Source organism: Sceloporus occidentalis, unplaced genomic scaffold (genome assembly GCF_023333645.1).
Source record: "Sceloporus occidentalis isolate IW3139 unplaced genomic scaffold, rSceOcc1.0.p SCAF_2, whole genome shotgun sequence".
NCBI classification, from domain to species: Eukaryota; Metazoa; Chordata; class Lepidosauria; order Squamata; family Phrynosomatidae; genus Sceloporus; species Sceloporus occidentalis.
The window spans coordinates 258592826-258617410 of NW_028316982.1; the positions used below are offsets into that span (position 1 = coordinate 258592826).

Consider the following 24585-nt stretch of genomic DNA (forward strand, 5'->3'; position numbering starts at 1 on the left):
AGTTTTATAATGGCAACCTCTGTTGTATGTGTGAGATACCTTAAGAATAGTCACTGGCCATATCATCTGTTTCGAACTTTTGATTTTTCTATGATAACCATCTGTTTAGATCTACTTGTTACCTATGAAAGTCATGTTGTCCCAGGTGAGATACTGTGATGGTCTGAGTTCCTTTCTCTTTCTGGCTCTGTAGGCAAGATAGTAATGGTGTTTGGCAATAATGATACAAATCAGCCCTTTGAAGAGTTTTTTTCATTATTACAACTTCCAAAGTTTCCCAATATGCAGGATTCTGGGAATTGTAGTAAAAACATATTTTTAAAGCTCTGGTACATACCTGGCCAAAGCCTTCCAGCATATGTGGACAATTGTAATAGAAAATACTGAAAAAGATTTTTTCTGATTATCCCAAGTTAGTATAACTTAGTTTTGGCAATAAATAGTAGCCAGAATTCCATAGATCCTATGCCTTCATTACTTTAAATTCTGCATCAGTGTAGTCCAAATTAAGTTTTTATATATATATATATATATATATATACCTAAGTCATAGAAATGTATCCTAATATTCTTGTATTCTAAACTTCAGCAACTCTTCACTTTTTAATGCATATTGTATTATTCTTCTAGCAGCCCCATCTTTTGAGTACTTGGAAAACTTATCAAGATCAAACAGATGGGTTTTGTCTTGAAGCCATGGCCCCAATCCGCCTTGAAGCTGGCCAAAAAATGAGTGGCAAAGATCCTCTCCTTTTTCGTCCAGAGAAAAGGTGGCTTTTCCCGCCAATCCGTGGTCCCATGGAGGCTTCAAGCCACTCTAGCAGCATGCGGCATATAAACGCCATGTCACTGGAGCACCTTGAAGCCACCCACATCTATGTGGACGCCCGACTTCTGGGCCGCTTCAGGGCAGTGTGGGAGCATACAGCATATAAACACCATGCTCCCAAGCTGCCCAGATGGTGGCTTCAAAGGGCCACCTGTTCTGGCCCATTGGCTGGTTTCTGATTTCAGGTTTCAGCCAGCACTGTCCATAAAATTCACAGTAATGCGGTCTAGAAACTTCTCTCAGTTTTCTTTCTTTCTTTTTTTTTAAAAAAAGAAAGCTCAGTATCATGTAGCTGAAAACTTATGTAGTTGACTGGTACTTAGATGCAACATAAAATCTGACCCCTGTATTTGTGGGTTGGAAAACTGCAGTTTCATTTACCTGCATCTAGGGATAAAGGTCTCCCTAGGCACCTGGAGGTCCTCCAGTGCAAATCTATGGTCAACCTCCAGCAAAAATATAGCATTCATCATTATCTGCAGTTCTTGCTATCTTGGAATGTATCCCCTGCAAATACAGGGGTCAGCCTGTATTCTTCCGAGATGGTATGTAATTTATGTAAATCGAGGTTCTATTGCACCTTTTTATACTTTACATCTAGCCAGTTGATTATCTGGTTCAGAATATGCTACTGGATGTACTCTCTGGATAAATTGTGGCCATTGATTTTTATACATGCTGAGCATGCCTGAAGAACCTTCTAAGCCCTTGGAGGTCCAAGCCTTATTAGCCTCTCAGACACACTGGGGTGTTCAATCCTTTTAAATTTTGAAATGGCATTGTTAGACCTTGAGCAAAAAGAATAGATGGCTTGTGACCTTCTTCACTGTATTAAATCCCTGGGTAACCTGGCTCTCCTGGAAAACATCAGGAATCAAAATACTGCAGATTAGGATGAAGGTCAATTTAGGGTTGCATAATGAGTGCAATACATTTGTTCATGTTGATACCCAGTGTAAACATTGCTCTAAAAACAGAAGAAAGATCTTTGCCTTTCCTGAGAATAACATCCCCCCCTTATTTTGAGATCTTCCAAGGAGGTCCTGCTCTGTGTCCCACCTTCCTCATAGGTACATCTGGTGAGAACATGGGAGAGGGCATGCACAATGGTTGCCTCCCAGGCTCTGGAACTCCCTTCCCAGTTAGAAGTATATTTATTTTATTTTATTTTTATCCCACCTTTCTCCCAAAGTGGGACCCAAGGCAGCTAACATACATAAAACATAACAATTAAAATCATAAAAATATAAAAATTACAGATATAAAATTTAAAATATACAAAGTTAAAATTAACAATCCAAGACCATCCCTCTCATCCCCCAATAAAACCAAGCCTGCCAGATCTCAAAAGGCCTGTTTAAACAAAAATGTCTTTGCCTGCCTGCGAAAGGCCAGCAGTGAGGGGGCCAGCCTAGTCTCCCATGGGAGGGAGTTCCACAGGGTGGGAGCAGCCACTGAGAAGGCTCTCTCGTGTCCTCACCAGGTGAACCAGGGATGCTTGTGGGACCGAGAGAAAGCCTTCTCCTGAGGATCTTAGGGATCTAGGTGGTATGTATGGGGCGATACGGTCTCTCAAATAGTCTGGACCTAAGCCATGTAGGGCTTTATAGGTCATGACCAGCATTTTGAAATGTGCTCGGAAACGAACCAGTAGCCAGTGAAGCTGTTTCAATACTGTTTTATATGCTCTCTGTAACTGGCTGTGGTCAGCATTCTAGCTGCAGCATTTTGGACTCGCTGAAGTTTCTGAACAGTTTCCAAAGGTAGTCCCATGTAGAGCACGTTACAGTAGTCCAAATGGGATGTAACCAAAGCATGTGTTACTGTAGCCAGATCTGACGTCTCAAGGAACGGGCGCAGCTGGCGGAAAAGTTTTAATTGTGCAGATGCACTTCTGGCCACTGCTGACACCTGGGCATCCAGGCTCAGAGTGGAGTCCAGGAGCACACCCAAGCTGCGAGCCTGAGATTTCAGGGGGAGTGTAACCCCATCCAGCTCAGGCATAGCCCCAATTCCCTGATCTGCCTTACGACTGACCAGGAACACCTCTGTCTTGTCTGGATTAAGCTTCAATTTGTTTGTCCTCATCCAGTCCATTACTGACAGCAGACACTGGTTCAGCACAGAGACAGCTTCCTTGGAATCAGATGGAAAGGAGAGATGGAGTTGGGTGTCATCTGCATACTGATGACACCACACCCCAAAACTCTGGATGACCTCTCCTAGTGGTTTCATGTACATGTTAAACAACATGGGGGACAAAACAGTACCCTGCGGGACCCTGCAGGCCAGCGGCCAAGGAATCGAACAGGAGTCCCCCAACACCACCATCTGGGTCTGCCCTCCAAGAAAGACTGGAACCACTGCATAACAGTGCCCCCAAGCCTCATCCCAGAGAGGAGGCTCAGAAGGATACCATGGTCGATGGTATCGAAAAGTAGTGAGAGATCTAAAATGACCAACAAGGACACACTCCCCCTGTCTAGCAAAGGTCATCTACCAAGGCGACCAAAGCCGTCTCTGCCATAGCCAGACGTGAAGCCAGACTGAAATGGATCTAGATAATCTGTTTCATCTAGAAATCCCTGGGGCTGGGAGGTCACCACTTATTCCAGAACCTTGCCCGAGAATGGAATATTAGAGACTGGCCAATAGTTGTCAAGAATGGCGGGATCCAGGGAGGTCATTTTCAGTAATGGCTTCAATATAGCTTCCTTTAGGCAGGATGGAAATTTGCCTTGCTGCAGTGAAGCATTCACCACTCCCTTTACCCACTCGCCCAGTCCCCCTCAAGCTGATTTCAAGAGCCAGGAAGGTCAAGGGTCCAGTACGCATGTGGTGGCTCTCACTTCTCCAAGGATCCTATCCACATCCTCAGGCTGCGGACTGGCACCTTCCCTACTTGCTTTTTGCAGACAAGGAAAGACATTTCTATTCTAACAGGTATTTGATGAATGATTATATAAAGCCCATTTTACACAGTGCACTGGATATTGCTAATGGTTGTGCTAATGGTATGTATATGTGTGTGTTTTAATGAAATATGTTTTAACCTGGTTTTAAGCTTCTCTGATTGTTTAACTGGGGTTTAACTTTGTATGTCATTTTAAATACTATTTTTAATAATTATTTTCTAATAATAGGCTCAACACAATTTTAAAATAAAGCTGTGCATATAATGTTTTGACCAATGTGTATCTTGTCTATATGTTTTTTTGCAGGCTGTACCAAGTGGTCAAGATTCTCTATTCCTTTGGGATTTTTGTGACCTATTCAATTCAGTTCTATGTTCCAGCTGAGATTATCATTCCGTGTGTTGTCGCTAGAGTGCAGCAGAAGCTGAAACTGATCTATGAGCTCGTGCTGAGGGTATTCTTGGTCTGCTCAACTTGTAAGTACAGAAGTTTAGCTTTTGACATTCCCTTAACAAAGCAGAGAAAGGAGGTTCAAGGTGGTGTATATAGTTTAGATGAATCTTAGGATGCATTTTATGACACTTTAAAACTTTGTAAAATAAGTGAATTTTAATTTAATTCTGTGGACATAGGCTAGTTAAGAAATATAGATATTTCACATGATTTAACAGTGAAATATTTTTGACTTTTTGCATGGCATTGGGAAATTTGTCACCTGCAATGCAGCATTCTACTGCAGACAAAGTTTCTTTGTCTTCCTATTAGCTAGTGTTAAATGTATCTTGTATTTTAGCCAAAATTAAGAGAATGGGCTCTGTCTGTGTACAGGGTATGTGTGCATCCTCTCAACTCATCCCATTCATACAAACATGGACATCTGAGACCCCTTTATACTGAGACCTTTATGGACCATAGAATTCTGATCAGCAAGGTTCCAGGTTCCATGAAAACCTCTGCATGTAGAGTTCCATATAAGAAGTCTTACCTTCCTTAAAAGGTAAAGATATTCCCCACTCACAAGGTTGTTAAGTCATGTCCAACCATAAAGGGTGGTGCTTATCCCCATTATTAAGCCGAAGAGCAAGCATTGTCAGAGACTACTCTGTGATCATCTGACCAGCATGATTGCACAGAACACTGTTTACCTTCCCACTGGAGTGGTACCCATTTATCTACTCGCATTTGCATGCTTACGAACTTGTCCTCAATAATGTTTGGGTACCATAAGTGAGATTGGGAGGAACTATGTAATGTTAGGGACGACTCCTACCATGCATGCCCTTTCAGTGCACTCTGTCCCTTCACATGAAGAATCCATGAGGAGGGATAGCGTAGATGTGCAAGTTTAAATGAGTCTCTTGGATGTAAGTTGTGTATTAACATTTATTCTCAGTGCATCATTTTTAAGCAGACAATGAAGTGAGATTTGCAATGAGTAACTTATAATGTCAATACACCTTTAAAAAAAGGAATCAGAAACTACCAAGGACATTCTTTCTTAAACATAACATCCAGTTGGGTATGAGGGCAGTCTGGCTGTGATACTGGTCACCCCACTGAAGAACTTCCTGACAGTAATTGCTGTTCAACAGTGGAATAGACTGTCTTGGAGAGTGGTGGAATCTCCTCCTTTGGAGATTTTCAAATAGACTGGATGGTCATCTGTCAGGAATGTTTTGACTGTGTATTCCTGCATGGCAGGAGGTTCAACTGGATGGCTCTTGTGGTCTCTTCCAACTCTGTGGTTCTGCTTTTGATCACTAAATTTGATTTAGCTAATCTGGCTGGTTGGGCAGGTGTCACCTCTTTTCTTTTCCAGCGATGGAGAGAAGGCATCCTTGATGTATGGGGTTAGACCCTGTGGCTCGCTCTAGGTCAGGCAGGAAGTAGACAAACTTTAGAGGCGTGTCCACAGGATAGGACTAACCCCCAAAGCAAGTTTCGTTTCTGCCTCTGCTCTGGTCAGACGCTTTCAGATCAGCTCTGCTGCTTTTCCTCCTCTATTTCTTTCAACAACAAAAACAACAACTTTATTTCTCTCCTGTTCCTTTTGCCTCTGCCTCCTATCTGTCCCCTCTCCTGTCTCTTTGGACTGCCAGGGGACCAACAACGATGTCAGGGGCTGGGGATCAGGAGGACAGCCCAGGCATGTCCTGTGATTCCCTGAACTTGGCTAGAGAGCAACCCAGTCACTCTCTCAGCCCCTATGAAGACAAGGAGCCTGCTGCTAGGACTGCCAGGGCCAGGTCGGAGGAGGGAGAACCCTTGTCTCCGAACCTACAGGGGCCCCACTGCACCCTCCAGCAAAAGGACCGGACCCAGGCCACATTGGAGGACTCAGAACAGGGTGTGAGTACTACCCCCACCCAACTGGCCCCCCAGCTGCAAGCATTGCCACCGGAGCTCTCCTCCATAATTGCTTCCCTCATCTCCTTCCAAGCTGCAGCTTTATCTGGCCAACAGCCCTATCCTGCAGCCCTTCCCCTCTCTCTGGGGATGACTGCCACCATTTCAGACCACAGGAGACAGCCTTCCCTCCCTACCTCTCAGCCAGCTCCAGCCCAGTGCATCCCTGCCTCTGCCCAGAGAGCCCCAACCAGGACAAGGTCTTCCTCTTCCTCCTCTCCAGTTGCCCGCTCCTCCCTGGATTCCATCCCTCCCTCTGAAAGGGGAAAATTCACCCCCAGAAAAACTGCCCTCAAGCCTCCCAAAAAGGGCGGGAAAAGTCTCCCGGGCTCCTCTGCAGCTGCTGCTAAGACAAAAACTAAGCGACCAGCGCCACCTACTGGCCAACAGCACAAGTCAAAAAAGCCCAAAGCCTCCATTATTCTGCATTCTTCTGATGATGAGGATGATGCAGAGGACCTTTCAAACAAATTATCTCACAGTGAAGAGGGCTTACTCACCCTTGACGAATTATCTGTTGATGATGATGATGATGGAGAAGATCCCACACCCTCCTCCAGCAGACTTTTCCCCCAAGAGGACTTTCAAATCCTGTTGAAAAAAGCAATAAAAACTCTTGAGTTGCCTATAAATGCCACCATCCCTCAAACTCAAGACACAGACCTTCCCCAGGGAAAGGGCGATTCCTTCCCACAACCTGGGCCCCCTTCTATCGAGGTCCCCTTTACTTCAGATTTTATGAAGGTTATTAGGGAAGAGTGGTCTAGGCCAGCCATAGCCAGACCAAATCCTCAGTCATTCAAAAAATTTTATAACCTTCCCCAATCAGTCATGTCAAAGCTCCAAGTCCCCTTGGTTGATGCTCCCGTTGCAGCTTTGACCACGTCCGCGGTCTACTGCAAAGATGGAGACGATGCCCTAAAAAACCACGAAGACAAAAGAGCCGATTCGGCCTTAAGAAAATCATTTGATGCCTCCTCCACAGCCATCAGGGCTGCATCTACAGTCTCCATTCTCTCCAGGGCCACTTTTCTTGGGCTAGAGACCTTATCCAAGAGGTACCTAAGGGCAACATTAAATTACGCCAGGGCATCAATAAACTTCTCAAGGTGTTGGCTTTTTCTTCTGATGCTTCTCTTGACATCATGCAACTAAGTGCCAGGGCTCAAGCAGCATCTGTCCCAGTAAGGAGACAGATTTGGCTAAAAAAAAAAAAAAAAAAAAAAAAAAAAAAAAATTGGACGGTTGATGCCAAGTCCAAACAAAACCTCACCATGGCCCCCTTCAGTGGACAAAAACTATTTGGAGACGCACTCGAACCCGTCCTCATAGAAACCAAGGACAAGAAAAAAGCCTTACCTTCACTACCCAAAAGAGATTAAAAGCGATCCTTTCGCCAGGGACAGGGTTCCTTTCGCTCATACAAAAACAATCAATCTTCCTTTCGTTCCAGAGACCCTAGGTCCAACAAAAATCAGTGGTCTGACCGAAAGCCATATGGCCGACAACAATACCACTCCCGAGGATTCGGAAGGCCTAACAACTCTTCCAACCAACAACAGGGGCCATCTATGTCCAAACAAAACCGTAATTCCCCCAGAGAATGACTGGCCGCCACACCTAGTGGGCGGCAGACGTCTACACTTCGCCCACATTTGGGAAGCCTCAACTGCAGACAAATGGGTTCTCACCACACTGAGACACGGTTATCTGATAGACTTTTACAACCTTCCTCACGACCACTTAGTTCCATCTTCAGAAATATACAAAGGTTGCTACTCTATTTTGTTCATTGTGCCAAAAAAGGACGGGTCATGGAGGGCTGTACTGGACCTAAAATGGGTCAACAAATTTGTCAGAAAACGTCGTTTCCGTATGGAAACTCTAAAGACCATCCTAGAGGCCATCAGACCTCACGACTTTCTTTGTTCTCTAGATTTAACTCAAGCCTACCTTCATGTTCCTGTTCACCCTCTCCACCGCCGATTTCTGAGATTCTCCTACCACCACAACCATTACCAATACAAGGCCCTTCCATTTGGCCTCTCATCAGCTCCTCGGGTTTTTACAAAGATCATGATATCGCTGGTGGCCCATTGGAGACTACAGGGAATCCACGTCCATCCTTATTTGGACGACATCTTAATTCGCTCACCATCACTCCAACAAGGCCGTCATGATGTCCATCTGGTCCTATCCTCATTGACAAGACATGGTTTTCTGGTCAATCGTGGGAAGAGCCACCTAGAGCCTTGCCAACATATTCTCCACCTCGGGGCAATCACCGATACCCTACACGGCAAGGTATACCTCTCACCAGAAAGAATAAACAAACTTCGTCAGACCATCAACCTCGTGTCCCGCTCTCACTCGACAAACCTTTTACTCCTGGCGAGATTACAAGGCTTAATGATATCAACGATAGACTGCACACCCTGGGCCCAATTTCACTCAAGGCCTCTTCAGTGGTTTCTCCTTCCTCACCAAAAACACATATCCTCAAAGGTCAACAAACGACTGATACTTCCTCACAGAGTCAGACACTCCCTCCTTTGGTGGACTTCTCCCAATCTCAAAACAGGTCGGCCACTCTGGCCTCCTCAAGAACTACAACTGACGACAGATGCCAGTCTGCGGGGCTGGGGAGCCACACTCAACAACTCCTATACACAGGGAAGATGGTCCGTCCAAGAACAAAGCCACAACATAAATCTCCTAGAACTCAGAGCGGTGCGCCTGGCTCTTCTACAATTCTCATCCCTGGTCAAAGGACAACCAGTGTTGATTCGGACAGACAACATGTCAACAAAAGCCCACATAAATCGACAAGGAGGCACAAGATCAAAGTCTCTAATGAGCGAGACAGAGCTTCTTTTCAAGTGGTCACAAACAAATCTCCTCTCGATAAGATCAGAACACATCAAGGGGACTCTAAATACGAGAGCCGACTGGCTCAGCAGACAGGACATAGACCAGTCAGAGTGGCAGCTACATCCCCAAGTCTTTCACATGGTGACACACAAGCTCGGAACGCCCCTGGTTGATCTCTTCGCATTGCCCATAAACAATCAACTGCCACGCTTCTTCTCTCGGTTCCTAACTCAAGGAGCGGAACAAATGGACGCTCTACATGCCCCATGGCCAGACGGGATTCTATATGCCTTCCCTCCAACGTCCATGATCAACAAGTGCCTAAAAAAGGCAAGAAAAGAAAGAGCGACAATAATTCTAATAGCCCCATACTGGCCAAGAAGACCATGGTTCTCAGAGATCCTGACAATGGCTCAAGAGTCTCTCAAGCTCCCGCTTCGCCCAGACCTTCTATCCCAGGGTCAGTTTCACCATCCAGATCCAGCCTGGCTCAACCTTCACGCTTGGAGGTTGAACGCCAAAATATGATAAAACAAGGGCTCACGTCTAGGGTGATAGACACCATCATCAATGCTAGACGACCTTCCACCAGACGAATATACGAATATTCTTTCAGATCATTTGCCCGTTGGTGTAAGCTAAACAAACTTAACCCACTCAAGGCATCTGTGAGCTCTCTACTTTCTTACCTCCAAGAAGGACTTGATAAAGGTCTTAAGCCCAACACTCTCAAAAGACAGGTCTCTGTCATCACGTCTGCTTTTCCTCAAAAACACGCTAACAAACTGTCCAACAACTACTATGTCAGAAGGTTTCTTCGAGCAGCCACTCTCATCCGACCTCCCACACTACACAAATAACCTAACTGGGACCTACACAAGGTACTTTCGGCTCTTACCAAAGCTCCGTTTGAACCACTAAAAGACATAGACTTAAAATTCCTTACCTGGAAGGTTCTATTCCTCACAGCCATCACCTCGGCCAAGAGAGTCTCAGAACTTGGCACCCTGTCCATACGCAAAGAGCTCTGCGTGTTCAGAGAAGACTCTGTGTTGCTAAGACTAGATCCAACGTTTATAACCAAGATAAACTCTACATTCCACAGGTCCCAAGATATCATCCTACCTTCTTTTTGCCCTCAACCCAAAAAAGACTTGGAAAAGACCTGGCATACACTGGATGTTCGGAGGGCTCTCCGCACTTATATTAATAGAACTAAAAGGTTCCGTTTGACTGACAGCCTTTTTATCTTGTTCCACAAAAATTCCATGGGAAAAAAGGTGTCCGTTTCTACACTTTCTCGATGGATCAGGTCCTGCATATCCATGTGTTATACAGATTCTACAAAGCCTCTTCCTGGAACTGTTTTCGCTCATTCTACACGTAGTGCTTCAACCTCGGCGTCACTCTCCACTAATGCCTCTCTAGAAGAGATCTACAGGGCAGCTACATGGTCCTCGACATCTACCTTTGTCCGACATTACCGCCTGGACTCCTTCCAGTCATCTGAGGCGGCTTTTGGAAGAAGGGTACTACAGGCTGTAGTACCTCATTAACTCAATCTCCTTCTACCCACCCTTATTTTTGGGGAGCTATGCCATATCCCATACATCAAGGATGCCTTCTCTCCATCGCTGGAAAAATAAACATTGGCTTACCTGGTGAGATGTTTGTTTTAAGCGATGGAGACGAAGGCATCCTCCCCTCCCTCTGATTGGTCTTGATCTCCTGACACCCAGTTTTTGAGGTCAACCATTAGTGTTTTTTCTCGTCACATTGGACGTTTACAGTTTTTTGGTTACTGGGTCTTTTTCAGATGCCCTAAAATTTGGTTCTTAGTTGTTTGAGAGTTCTTAAAAACTTTCCTTCTCTAGGCTGTTACATTAACTGAAACTTGCTTTGGGGGTTAGTCCTATCCTGTGGACACGCCTCTAAAGTTTGTCTACTTCCTGCCTGACCTAGAGCGAGCCACAGGGTCTAACCCCATACATCAAGGATGCCTTCGTCTCCATCGCTTAAAACAAACATCTCACCAGGTAAGCCAATGTTTATTTCTCTGCTCCATGTATGTCCCTGCTGAATCTGCATGCTCAGTGGAAGAGGACAGCCATTCCAAATAGAAGAAGTATACTGCTGTCAATCAAGGCATACACTACCCATGACTATCTCCTTTAGTAATGTCATTTGGAAAATTTATATCAGGCTGCTATTGTACAGCATGGAAAAACAAAACCAAATATTTCTGGCCTTATTTTTTGATGACGATGTAGAAAAGAGGTGACAGCCTTACAAATCTACTTAGACCTTTGATAGCTGTTTAGTAGACTCCAAAGAAGAGAGAGAATTAGGTGATACATTTTCTCCAACTAGACCAGTTAAAATCAAACCAGAAAAAGTAATTCCCAGAGTATGGTAGTTAACTCCACTCTTTTTGGGAATGGTGAATTGGAAGTTTTTGACTGAACTTTGGGTGCTAGGCCAGACTGAGGAATTTAAGAGGCAATAGACTTGGCTGTGTTTTGGGAAGGGCTGAATGTGTTTGCTTTCTTTCGACTGACAAGATGCAATCACATCTTTGAAAGTGACATAGATGTTTGACGCAGGTAGCATCCTCAATTATCAATTAGTCTCAGCTGGAGGTTATTGGAGGAAGAGGAGAGAAATCAAAACAATAGTTCAAGGTTTTAAATGGTTTTTAAATATCGAACAAATTAAATTTGGTTTCCAGTTGGGCTTTAGAGATTTAGGTTGTACTTGCAAAAGGTTACTTCTTAAATTGAGTTGACTTTAATGTACAGGGTTGGAAATGTGCTTTAAATTGCTGATCAATTGAATAAGTGTTGCTATCGAACAGGTCTCAGTAGCTTTGCAATATCAATGCTGTGACTTCCTTTTTAATGTGAAGAAGTGGAGATTTCATGCGCACATCCTTCCCCAGTAGTGGTGACTCAGAAGAGAGGAGAAAGGCTTTAGAAAATCTCTTAACTCTGAAGAAAATCTAAAGTTTGTGCATTAAAAAAAAAAAGTTGGGGAGAAGGCAAAAACTTTCCAGAGGATAGTTGTCCAGCTGCTGGAGCAAAATATGGACAAGAGGAATTGGAAACACACAGCCTGCCCGGGCTATTTTTACAGTCCTCACTGCTTCTAGTAATTACAGCCAAGAAACTGAACCACCAGAAAGCAACATCAGCAGGGAAAACATAAAAAAGCTTCATCGTCTTTCTTCCTTTCCAGAAGGCAAAGACATTTTGCTCTGCTCACTAACTGAGCTCTGTGGTGCAAGAGGTCATTCTGGTATCTTCCTACACCATCAAAAGCCACCATAGTTCCTGCCAGCTTTTGGCAGCAGTAGTAAAATTACTTACTGGTAAATTCTTGTGGTTACAGTGTTAGTGTGGTACTAAATATTGTCATCTTTCCACTGGCAACAATAGCTTTCCAGAGTTTCAGTTCTTTCTTAGCCTGCTTGGAGATCTTTAGTAGAATACTCTTTTCATTCTTTCGCTCTCGTATCCTGATTCTGTTTAGCTTCAGAAATCAAACAAAAGTTAACATTTTCAGGGTTATATAGTAGTATAACGTGGTGGTATAACAGTACTTTTCTTATGATGTCATCTTCAGCGAGCTTAAATCATGGCTTCTATGGCAAGCTGTAATAAACCCTTTGGAAGGAAGGTGTCGCCGGGCCCCTGGTCCCTTCTGGAGGAGGAGGAGGCGGTCCCATGGGCTCCATAAGTTAACAGCACACACAGTTACTGCTGCAAGTAACTTTAATAATATAACAACAAAGAAACAGCAAACCGCTGGCCGGTTCTTTTCACCAAGCCTTGCTAACTCGAAACTGAAAGTCCTCCAAACAAACTCAGAGTCCGGGGTAAGCGCACGTGGTCTGGAGCTCCTCGGGCTCGACATCTTCACCGGTGGCTTTGTGCTCTGGGCGAGGGCTAGCAGTGGCTTTCCTCCCTACAGGCCAACACCTCCCTCGGATATCCCACACCAACCGGGGACCTGGATGTAACACTGGTCGGGCCTGATAGGGCTCCGGGTCATTTCCAGTAGGATGGGGAGGCCACCATATTTCCGGCGGGAGACGTCCCTCAGACCGCCTTCCCGGTCCAAACCTCGGGCCTCGAAAGTGCAGCCGGTTGATTTCAGCCGCTAAAGCCTCACTCACCCTCGCCTCTATTCCTCCCTCGTATCCTGTGTCCTCCGGCCGCCACAACAGTCCCGACGCTCCTCCTTCCTCCTCCCCCTCTGCCCTTGCTACCTCCCCTTTTCTATCCTGGGTCTCTGCCCCTCCCTCCGCTCCTGCCCTCGGCGCAGCTGTTTCCTCGCCGACCGGTGCCTCCTCCTGGTTCAAGGCTCCCTCCGGGTCCTCCAGAGCGTCTTCTTTCAGGGCGGGACCCCAACCCGACTGTTCCCCCTCCTCCACCCTCTGACATAGCCCCCGGGCCGAGAGGGTTGGTCCCGCTTCCACCAGCCACGGGCCCTGCCGAGAAAAGAAATTGGCGTTAGCATGATGACGGCCTGCGCGATGGTGTACCGAAAAGGCGTACGGCTGTAGGGCTAGGTACCATCGGGTGAGCCTAGGGTTATCATCCTTCATAGCTGCCAACCACTGGAGAGGTGCATGATCTGTGACTAATTTAAAGGGGGCTCCCCACAAATAATATCGTAAAGCCACTATGGCCCATTTTACTGCTAAAGCTTCTCTTTCTATGACCGAATATTTACATTCTGCTGGCTTTAATTTCCTACTAAGGTAGAATATAGGATGCTCACCGTCTTCCCACTCTTGGGACAACACAGCCCCTAACCCTGCCTCGGAGGCGTCTGTATGTAGCACGAATTGTTTTGAAAAATCCGGGGCCCGCAACACCGGGTATGTCAATAATTTGTCTTTAATCGTTTGAAAAGCTCGTTGCTCAAGTAAGCCCCATCGCACCACCCTCGGCTGTCGGTTTTTGGTCAAGTTTGTCAGCGGGGTGGCTAAGTTGGCAAAATCGGGGATGAACTTTCGATAGTAGCTCGCTAGGCCCAGAAATTGTCTGACCTGCCTTTTGGTACGTGGGCGTGGCCACTTGGACAGACGAGACACCTTGTCCTCCAGCGGGAAGATCTTACCTCGCCCCACCTTATACCCTAGATATTTGACCTCCTGTCGGGCTACTACACACTTAGCTGGGTTAGCCGTTAGACCTGCCTTGCGAAGTTCCTCCAAGACCCTCTTTAGGTGTCTTAAGTGCTCGTCCCAGGAATTGCTATAGATGACAATGTCATCTATGTAGGCGGCTGTGCAATCCTGGACAGGCACTAATACCCGATCCATTAGCCGTTGGAAAGTGGCGGCAGCCCCATGCAGCCCAAAAGGCATCTTCACAAAGTGATATAGTCCCTTCGGGGTGGAGAAGGCAGTTTTCTCACAGTCTTCAGGGGACAGGGCTATTTGCCAGTATCCTTTGGTAAGGTCCAGGGACGAAAGAAATTTAGCTCTTCCCAACTTCTCTATTAAATGCGCCGCCCCGGGCATGGGATAGGCGTCGAATCTAGCCACCGAGTTCAGCCTTCGAAAGTCAATGCAAAAGCGGACTGACCCGTCTGGTTTGGGAACTAACACCGGTGGGCTTCGCCAAGGACTGGTTGACTCTACTATTACCCCCAATTCTAGCATCCGATCTACTTCCCGGTTAATAACCTCTTGCATTCTCCAGGGCCAGGGTCGAGCCGGGACTCGTACTACCTTTCCCGGTTCGGTAATGATCCGATGTTGTACCACATTAGTGGACCCCGGAGTGGACGAAAACACGTCTGTAAACTGCCCAATGAGTGTTTTTACTTGATCCCGCTGTGTCTCTGACAGGTCCTCCCCTATAACTAGTTGATCCAGGCCCGCCTCAGATGGGGCTAAGGAAGCTAACACCTCTTCTTCCTCTTCCTTCCGCACTTGGCCCCAAAGCGCTTCTCTGTCCTTCCACCCCTTTAATAGGTTTACATGGAAAATTTGCCTTTGCCTCCTTTTCCCCTGCAAGGCCACCTCATAGTCTACCTCGTTTACCCGCCGGATTACTTCGAAGGGACCTTGCCATTGAGCAAACAGCTTGGATTCCGACGAAGGTAATAACACCAACACTCTCTGTCCCACTTTAAATTCCCTAGGGCAAACTCTTTGATCATAACGTTCCTTTTGTTTCCTCTGTGCTTCTGCCCAATTGTCTTGTGCTATCTGTGCTATTTCTCGCAAGTGCTGCCTCATTTGTAGTACCTGTTGTAATTCTGTAGGCCCGGGGTCGGGTCCTGTTTCCCACTGTTCCTTTATTAAGTCTAAAATTCCCCTGGGGCGCCTTCCAAACAGTAATTCGAATGGTGAAAACCCCAGGGCAGACTGCGGAACCTCTCGATAAGCAAACAATAGGGGTCCTAACAACTGATGCCACTGTCTAGGCTGCTTTTGCACAAATTTTCGTAGCATTCCCTTTAAAGTGGCATTAAATCTCTCTACAGCACCATTGCATTGTGGGTGATATACTGACGTCTTAAGAGGTTGTACCCCTGCTAACTTCCAAAGTTGTTGCACGACCCTACTCATAAAGCATGTCCCTTGATCCGTAAGGATCGCCTTTGGGAACCCTACCCGAGAAAAAATGGTCAGCAGTTCCTGAGCGACCCTGGGCGCATGCATAGATCTAAGCGGCACCGCTTCCGGGTAGCGGGTGGCATAATCAATTAACACTAATATGAAGCGGTGTCCTGCCGCTGACCGTTCTAGAGGGCCTACAATGTCTATGCCGACTCGCTCAAAGGGTTCTCCTACAATAGGCATGGGTATTAAAGGACCCCCTGGTGCTCCCTTGCGTTGCACTTTCTGGCATTGAGGGCACGACTCACAAAACTCTCTAGTCTCCTTCCATATACCGGGCCAATAAAACCGCTGCAAGAGTCGTTGCACTGTTTTGTCAGTACCCAAGTGTCCTGCGACTGGGATCTCATGGGCTAGCCTAAGCACCCCTATCCGGAGTGGCGTAGGGACCAAGAGTTGCGGTTCCCGTTCGGTGCCCTCTTGCGTGGGAGGAATCCGATAACACACCCCGTCCTGCATTTCAAATCGTGGCCCCGCGGAATGATCTCCTCTGGGCTCTCTGGCCTGCCTTAAAGCCTCGCGGAGGGTTTGATCATTCTGTTGCCACAAGACTAGCTGAGGCTTAGCTACTCTTTCCAGGGCCACCATGGGAAGATCCCTTTCCTCCACATCCAACCCTTCATCACATTGCATAAGTTGGCGCCACTCAGGCCAATCGCGCCCCACCAGCATGGGTCTCGTGAGTGAGGGTACTATTCCCACCTGTATCTTGCGAGTCACTCCTGCAATAGTTACTGTTACCCACCCCGTTCGGTATGGCTTCACGTCCCCGTGGATACACTGTACCCAAATAATCTCCGGGGTCCCTTGATAGTTGCCCTCTCTAATCAAGGAACGCCCACACCCTGAGTCCACCAAAGCTTCAATCCATTGTCCCTCTACTTGGGCCCAAACTATCTTTGCCCCCTGTGGGTTATGACCTACCTGTGTGGCCTCCCAGGCTTCGGCCCAAGAGCAGTCCATCACGGGGCAGTCTTTCCGGAGATGCCCTTCCATGCCGCAGGTGAAGCAGGTAAGAGGCTTGCGTCCTCCTTCTTTCACTGGCATGCCCGGTGGTCCTTTCCGGACATTCCCGCCGCTTTTCCGGTCGCTGCTTCCTTCTTTCCCCGGCGGAGCCCCGCTTCCCTTATCCTCCTTCTTCCCACCAACCGAACTCTGGAAGTCTGGACCTCGCGAAGGTTTGACAGTAGACCCCTCCGTTCCACGCCGCCAAGGCGTCTCCACTTCTTCAGCCCCCACAAATGCCTCCATGAGGGCTACGGCCTCGTCCAGCGTCTTGGGTAGGTGACATCTCACCCAGCTGCGAGCAGGCGTCGGGATGGCATTAATATATTGCTCCACCATAATGACCTCTACAATCTCAGCAGCGCTCCGGACGGCGGGCTTGAGCCACCTTAGCCCATTGGCCCGTACCCGTTGGCCCAAGGTACGGGGATGCAAGCCCGCTTTCCATTTCAACTCCCGCAGGCGCTTCCGATACGTGTCCTCCGAAATATTTAGGGTATTGAGGATCGCTGCCTTTAACTTCTCATAATCGCAGGCTTCCTCTAGCGACAACGTGTCCAGGACCTCCTGCGCTGGCCCCGATAAATAGGGAGCTAAAATCAGGGCCCACTGGTCGGGAGGCCATCGAGCCGCGGTGGCTATCCTTTCAAATACATTAAGGAAAGCTTCTGGATCGTCATGCGGCCCCATCTTGGCCAATCGCAGAGGTGTCCCAAAAGGCCCACTGGCTTCTTGAGCCTCCGTTCCTGAGGTTCCCCTTGGGGATGCCCGAATCACATTGGCCAGTTGACCAAAAAACTGAGCTTGAGCAGTCTGTTGGGCCGAATACATCTGCTCCATGATTTGCAGTTGGTGGGCTGAGGCCTGTCTCAGTAGTAACTGTTGCTGTTCCACAAACCATCCCATCCATCCTTCTGGGGGTCCCGGCGGTTGGGGCCCCAAAGGGCCCTGCCCCGCATTCTCCACCACTGTCGCCGGGCCCCTGGTCCCTTCTGGAGGAGGAGGAGGCGGTCCCATGGGCTCCATAAGTTAACAGCACACACAGTTACTGCTGCAAGTAACTTTAATAATATAACAACAAAGAAACAGCAAACCGCTGGCCGGTTCTTTTCACCAAGCCTTGCTAACTCGAAACTGAAAGTCCTCCAAACAAACTCAGAGTCCGGGGTAAGCGCACGTGGTCTGGAGCTCCTCGGGCTCGACGTCTTCACCGGTGGCTTTGTGCTCTGGGCGAGGGCTAGCAGTGGTTTTCCTCCCTACAGGCCAACACCTCCCTCGGATATCCCACACCAACCGGGGACCTGGATGTAACACTGGTCGGGCCTGATAGGGCTCCGGGTCATTTCCAGTAGGATGGGGAGGCCACCATCTTTCCGGCGGGAGACGTCCCTCAGACCGCCTTCCCGGTCCAAACCTCGGGCCTCGAAAGTGCAGCCGGTTGATTTCAGCCGCTAAAGCCTCACTCACCCTCGCCTCTATTCCTCCCTCGTATCCTGTGTCCTCCGGCCGCCACAACAGTCCCGACGCTCCTCCTTCCTCCTCCCCCTCTGCCCTTGCTACCTCCCCTTTTCTATCCTGGGTCTCTGCCCCTCCCTCCGCTCCTGCCCTCGGCGCAGCTGTTTCCTCGCCGACCGGTGCCTCCTCCTGGTTCAAGGCTCCCTCCGGGTCCTCCAGAGCGTCTTCTTTCAGGGCGGGACCCCAACCCGACTGTTCCCCCTCCTCCACCCTCTGACAGAAGGTTTCATTGGGTATCCTCCACCATACTATTGACTTAAAACTACTTTGTTTACTGTACAGTGTAACTCAATTATGTCATGCCCATACCTGTCAAGTTAGTTTTGTAGGTAGCATTTGATTAGACTGGTCATGAGATGGGAGATCTTCACTTGATCCACATGCTGGTAGATGAACCAGAAGATATAAAGAGCCTCTCCAAACCAACAATGCTATAACCTAAGTTCAGGCATGACGTAAGAGCCTTCCCATGCATTGTTCTTTTGTCAGAAAGGATGAAGACAGATCAAGGGCAGCTGTAGCATAATCCATGTACTGTACCTGAAATCCCACACTTTTATAAATACTGAATGGAACTGTAATTCATTATAAATTATAAATACTGAATGGAACTGTAATTGCAATTGTTTCATTCATTTTATAATAGTAATTCTCTAAACCTAAAGTAAAAACTACATGATGTTTAAAATTGAAGTTGCATAAAATGCAGTGTGATCTGTATGCTGAAGACCTTGAATTGATGATCTTAGAGTAGATAGTTTGGGACTGAATAGAACCATGGTTGGAATAAGCCAGCTGAATTTTCATACCCATTGCTAGGGACATATAGCTGAACATGAAGTCTGTATATTCATGATTTGCCTGATTTGTGTCACTAATGGATGAAATCAGAGCTTGAAAGAAGTAATTTTTTGAACTACGTTCCCCAGAACTTTGTAGTCAAAAGCAGTGACAGTAACAAGATCTGGACCAAACTTTTTTGTGATGGTAAGGTATGTGCATAGGGCACTCCTGGGAGAGCATGGTTTTGTCCCAAGTTTTGTCATGATCCCATGATGCTCCTGAGGTGCTTGCTAGGCATGTTGCTATACATGTATATGCTGTGCTAATGTCCAACGCATTTGGTAGGAGAAATTCCTTATTAAACATGGTAATTAATGCTTCTGTTAATGAAAAGGATAGGAAGTGCACACTGCATGTACTTTGCACTAGTAACACACTAGAGGGTGCCATAAGATGTGATCCCGCCCCCCCCCCCCTTTCTCCAGTATCTGAAGATATCTGAAAATTCTCTGACTGTGATGGTTGACTGGTGCTCCTATAGTATACTTTATTTTGGCTGCTGTGGAGCTTGGTACATTTGCTTTTTGGATGCAGCTCAGTGTGCTTTGATTTCTGTATTCAGACACTGAAGCCTTTATCTCTGTAGTGGTTTGACTGACATCTGAGGAAGTGCTTCAGTGAGATCTGGCTGGAAAGGATCCTAAATGAGGAAGGGAAAAAGGAAGAAAAACCAATGCCCAATTTCAGTCATTCCTGAAAGGCAGCTGGCTTTTCGTAACAATGGCAGAGCTGCTGATCATGGTTAAAGGGTCAGGTTCCAATTTGGGTCCGGAGCTGAAGGTTATACTACCTAAATTAGTATCACATAACAGTGCATCATTTTTCAAGCAGACAATGATCAATGTTCTGCCTTCCTCTCTCTTAAAGCAGAGTCAAGATTTACTTTGTTCCAGCCTTTTTGCTATGTTAGTTCTTGGCCTTCATATACAGCACAATAAAGAACAGGAAGATTCTTAATGTGCCGGGAAGGTTTCTTTCAAGCAGGAAATGAACACATCTTAGGAGGAAATCACATACAGAAATGGGAGTTTAAACCAGAAACATTTTTATACAACATCGTCGTTAAAAGTGATGTTAACCTAAACAGAAAGTAGACGGAAAGTAGACAAAAGCTGCTCCTTTTTACTTTCAGAAAATCCCAAAAGTAAAAAGGTATGGATTTGTCTACTTTCTGTTCAGGTTAACGCCAGTTTAACAACGACATGTGTGAAAATCAGCCCACTTTTGCGTTTTTTCCCCAGCTTTTAAATCCAGTTTCTGCATGGTATTTCCTCCGTGTGATAAACTCCTTGGGCAGAAAGTAAAGGCTGAGGGTAGCCTTTAACTCTGGGGATGAAACCTTCAATAAATGCAGAGTCTTATCAACTTCCTTTCTCTCTTCTCCCAGTATCCCCCTCAACAGAACTGGTGTGGTTGGTTTCCTTTCATAATAAGCCAGGGAACTGCAGGAACTTCATACAATTCAACTGTCCTGATTTAGCGGACAGTCCCATTTAATCCTCTGCCATTCCACTTTTTGCTGCTTTCAAAATGTCTCAGTTTCTCTCTCTCCTTCAACCATTTTCTCTATTTATTCTTGACTTATTTCAATTGGAAATTGAGTTTAACATAGAAATATAATTTGTGCTCAACTCAGTAGGAGGGAGATGAATAGAGAGTGCAGAACCTTGCCCTTCCCAGTAGACTCAGGCAAAAGCAAACTGCTTCAGCCTCTCCAAACTTGTGTCCTCTTCTTCCTCGTCTATAATTTTTGCCATCTTGACCATTGCTTTTGCATTTTTGCTTGGTTCACATTTTCCATGGGAAGAAAAGCAAGAGAGAGTGAAAGAGGTTTTGCTCTTCAATCTTACTAGTTAAACTGCGTAATAGGCTTTTGTGCAGAACTAATACTTGTGCTAAGAGGGGGAACATTTTTCTGCAGGATTTGGGCTAAGTATTCTTTTTAATTATAGCTGCAGAAGAGCTGTTCTCAGAAAGATGCTTGGCAGGTTTCATTCATTCATGAATCTGAAATATTGAATAAACTGAATCTTCAGGCAGACATCTTTTGAAGATAGTAATGTTATGAAATTTAGTACATTTCATATCGTGTTGTAGCTCCAAACAATCTTTTATTCTGTTGGTCTGATTCACGTAGCCACTAACCAGCTGCTGAGACTTTTAATTTCAGACTTGGTTGTCTTATGACAAAAGTCAGGGTTGTTGGTTTTCTGCAGTGGGATGATGTCAACCCATAGATGAAGGTTACCCAACATCCTTGAGTAGATGTGCCATAAAGAGTTATGCAACGTATCATTTGGCTTCATAACAGAAGTGGGGAAACTTTCTTGTCTTGTGGCCCAGATTCCAATTTGGGATGGACCTTGTAGGCCACAGACCAGCAGGAAATGGGCCCAAAGGTAAGTGGTCAAGGCATAATGGAATTTGTACCAATTTGAATTTTGCCTGCCAAGTATATGCAGCACAGTTCCATGTGCATCCATTCAGACAGATAAGCCTCCAAGTGCAGCCTTTTACAAGTACAAGTGCAAATGCAGCTGTCTCTCTGCAATAGTTGACTGGCTTGTGATAGAGAGAAACTGAGTTCTGGATAAAATTAATCCAGAAATGAATGTCTGTGAAATATAAATGGATGGAGCAGTTGTGCTCTTTTACAGAGTGAGTCAAGGTTGTTGAAATAATCCCCAAGATGTTCATCAAGGCTGTTTAAATAGTCCTCAATGTGTTTATGTGGTCCTTGGCCCCCTTCAGATTCCCCACACCAGTCTTTTCTGGCAAAAACAAAGGAAAAGAGTGGGTGATCTGCCATCTCTTAGAAGCATCCAACAAGAGCAGTTCATCTTTTAAATAGGATGTGTCCCCCTCGCCCCATTTAACATTATCCCCTATATTTCTCAAAAGCAGAAGTGGATTCCTTGTCATGTCTTGCCTTGCATGTTTCATTGTTGGCATTTTTGTCAGTCCCAGACAGGACTCTGTTGTTCCCAGAGTCCTGGACTCACTGTGGTTTCTCGCCCTTGTATTTTATGTACTATGTTTATACCATTATATCCTATTTCCAATCTCTTAAGAGACTAGCAATGTTCTGTCTGCACTAGGGTAGTTGAATTTGCAAGTCTACTCACCAGCTTCTCCACTATTGAGTTGGGGAACCATTTAGAAATGGCTAGCACCCTATTTCCCTCTCCTTTGATTGGAGTGTAAAGGGAGATTATCAAATGGGGTGGGGGAGAGACAGGGGAAATTGGGGAAGAAAAAGGCATACTCCTGGCAAAGTCATGCAATTGTGCCAAAGATTTTCAGACACATCACACTTATCCAGGACTTAACCCATGAAGATCCAGGAATTCTCCAGCAACAAACCATTCAAGGGGTAAACAAATTAAGAGCAAGAGTGCAAATCATTGCTTATTTCATTCTTGCAGATGAGAATGAAAAGTTTCAAATGTTTTCTTCCTGCTGGATTGCAAGCATTTTAGTGTAAGTTTTTTGTATGATTTTTTAAATACTTTGAGACTCTTTGTGCATATTTAGTTTGTTCAAAAACATTGCATCGTGTGTAAAAAATTGTATTTCTGGTAAATGTAACATATGTACACAAAATTACATATGCACCAAATGCATTTTTTTTAAGAAATTGAAATTTTGCCCTCAAATCCCTAGATGCCAAACATCTTCAAGTCACCTACAACAGTAAGAAAACATGAATATTCTTTACATATCTGGTCAAGGGGACGGTCTGAAAACTCATGACGTAATTGCTATGTTAAAGGAAAGCAAATGCAGCTCTGAGCTGTATCTGGAAACTCTGTGCACTGCCTTTAGTTAGCATCATGTAAGAAAGAAAAGATAGCAGCATCCTAAATATATTAACATGTTTTTCCTGTCAGAAAGGAGAGATGCAGATAGATTAAGAATACCTTTTTCTTTAAAAGCCTCTTCATTTCAGTGAGTCATTCACAAAAGTTCTCAAGTCTAATTTCCACTGTACTTTCGTCATCCTTCCACTTAATATTTCCTGGGAGTGCTGGGTTTAAGGTGTTTGTTTTTCTCACTAGGATGGACCTTTTTGGCTCCTAGACATGTTAGTAAAAGTTCTGAGGCAACTTTGTGGTGTTCTGAGAAATACTGCATAAAACTACTGAATTTCACAGATTCAGTGTTGCAATTATGTATTTACATCTGGTTTTAAACATGAAGCAGGCATGTTTGTTAGGAATGGGATGAGTGGGGCAGGTATCTTACCTATTTCATATGGGCTGTATATGTTCATTGTTAAAATCCCAGTGTGCTCTGCCCTTAGATATGGTTGCCTGACATGTTAAAGCTGCATGTGATGGGACATTTTGACTTATATATGTGCCTATAGAATATCTGGAATGGTTTTTCAGTTGAGCCTAAGATTCATATGTTTATGCACATGTTTAGGATCTCTTCAAGAAACATTTCTGTGAGAAATTCAAAGTACTGTTGTGTTGAAATGACTTCATCTCAAAAACGTCCTCTGTTTCCACCAGTTTTTCTTTATTGTGTGAACACATCCATCCTTTGTATGTTATTTTACGTCCCTGTTTTTTTATACAGGCCTTCCACATTCGCTGGGGTTAGGGGTGCAAGACCCTGTGAAAGACCCCCACAACTAAAAAAAACTCACTATTTTTATCTGAGAGAACACCTCTCTAGAAATCTCTAGGCCCTCCAGAACAAGTCTGTGGCCAACATCTGGATGTTGACCATAGAATTGTGCTGGAGGACCTCCAAATGCCTAAGTGTTCTCTCTAGAAATCTGTAGTTCCTCCAGCATGAGTTCTGGTGGACATTGACCATAATGTCGTTCTGGAGGACCTAGAGATTACTAGAGATAACGCATTAGTCAAATCTATGTATAATCAAATCCTCAAAAGTTAAAGCTGCAAATGTGGAGGGCCAACTGTATTGTAGTTTAGTCTAATGTCTGCCTGAACCACATGACAGATAGCATAGTGGATAAGTAAAACTGTCAGTCACACCAGACAGTAGAATTAAATGGTGATGTCGGGAAACAAAGACAAATGAGTTCACTATGTTTGTCAGCAGATGCCTACCTGGGGTGTGTGTGGGGGGGTGTCTGAAGGGGGAGAAAACAGAAGTGATGTGTTGAGAGACTAACATTATATACAGATCACAACTTGTCCTGTATCACCTAAGCTAGCTACCATCTTCAAGTGTAAAGAACACTTCTTATCACTAGTGTTGATTCAAATGCCAGACTGGTCAGCTTCTGGAGATGCAACTGGGGTAAGGACAACATCTTGTATGTAGTTTTATTTCAAGTAGGCCTCGTGAACATTGTAAACCAGGGACATCACTAGGAACTGCACGATACAGACCACACAAGGTAACAGCTTAAGGTGTGTGTGGGTGTGGGTGTGTGTGAGACACCACTGCTCCTCAAACATCTGCCTTGAGGCAGAAATGTGCTGAAGAGATGGTGTAAGTGGGGTGACACTCAGTGGGAGGAGAAAGGAGAGGCCCCAGGTATTTTAAGGAATTTTTTTTTAAATTAAAAATTTGATTTTTTTTTA

At 45.6% G+C, this 24585-nt stretch overlaps 1 protein-coding gene across 1 annotated transcript in view; it reads left to right on the plus strand.

Moving 5' to 3' along the window:
* Nucleotides 1–24585, plus strand: part of SLC36A4 (solute carrier family 36 member 4) — a 151047-nt gene that overhangs the window by 60893 nt on the left and 65569 nt on the right. Inside the window, exon 10 of the mRNA XM_089508259.1 lies at nucleotides 4051–4220. Coding sequence (XP_089364385.1) covers nucleotides 4051–4220 — 170 coding nt within the window. The remainder of the gene's footprint in view (nucleotides 1–4050; nucleotides 4221–24585) is intronic.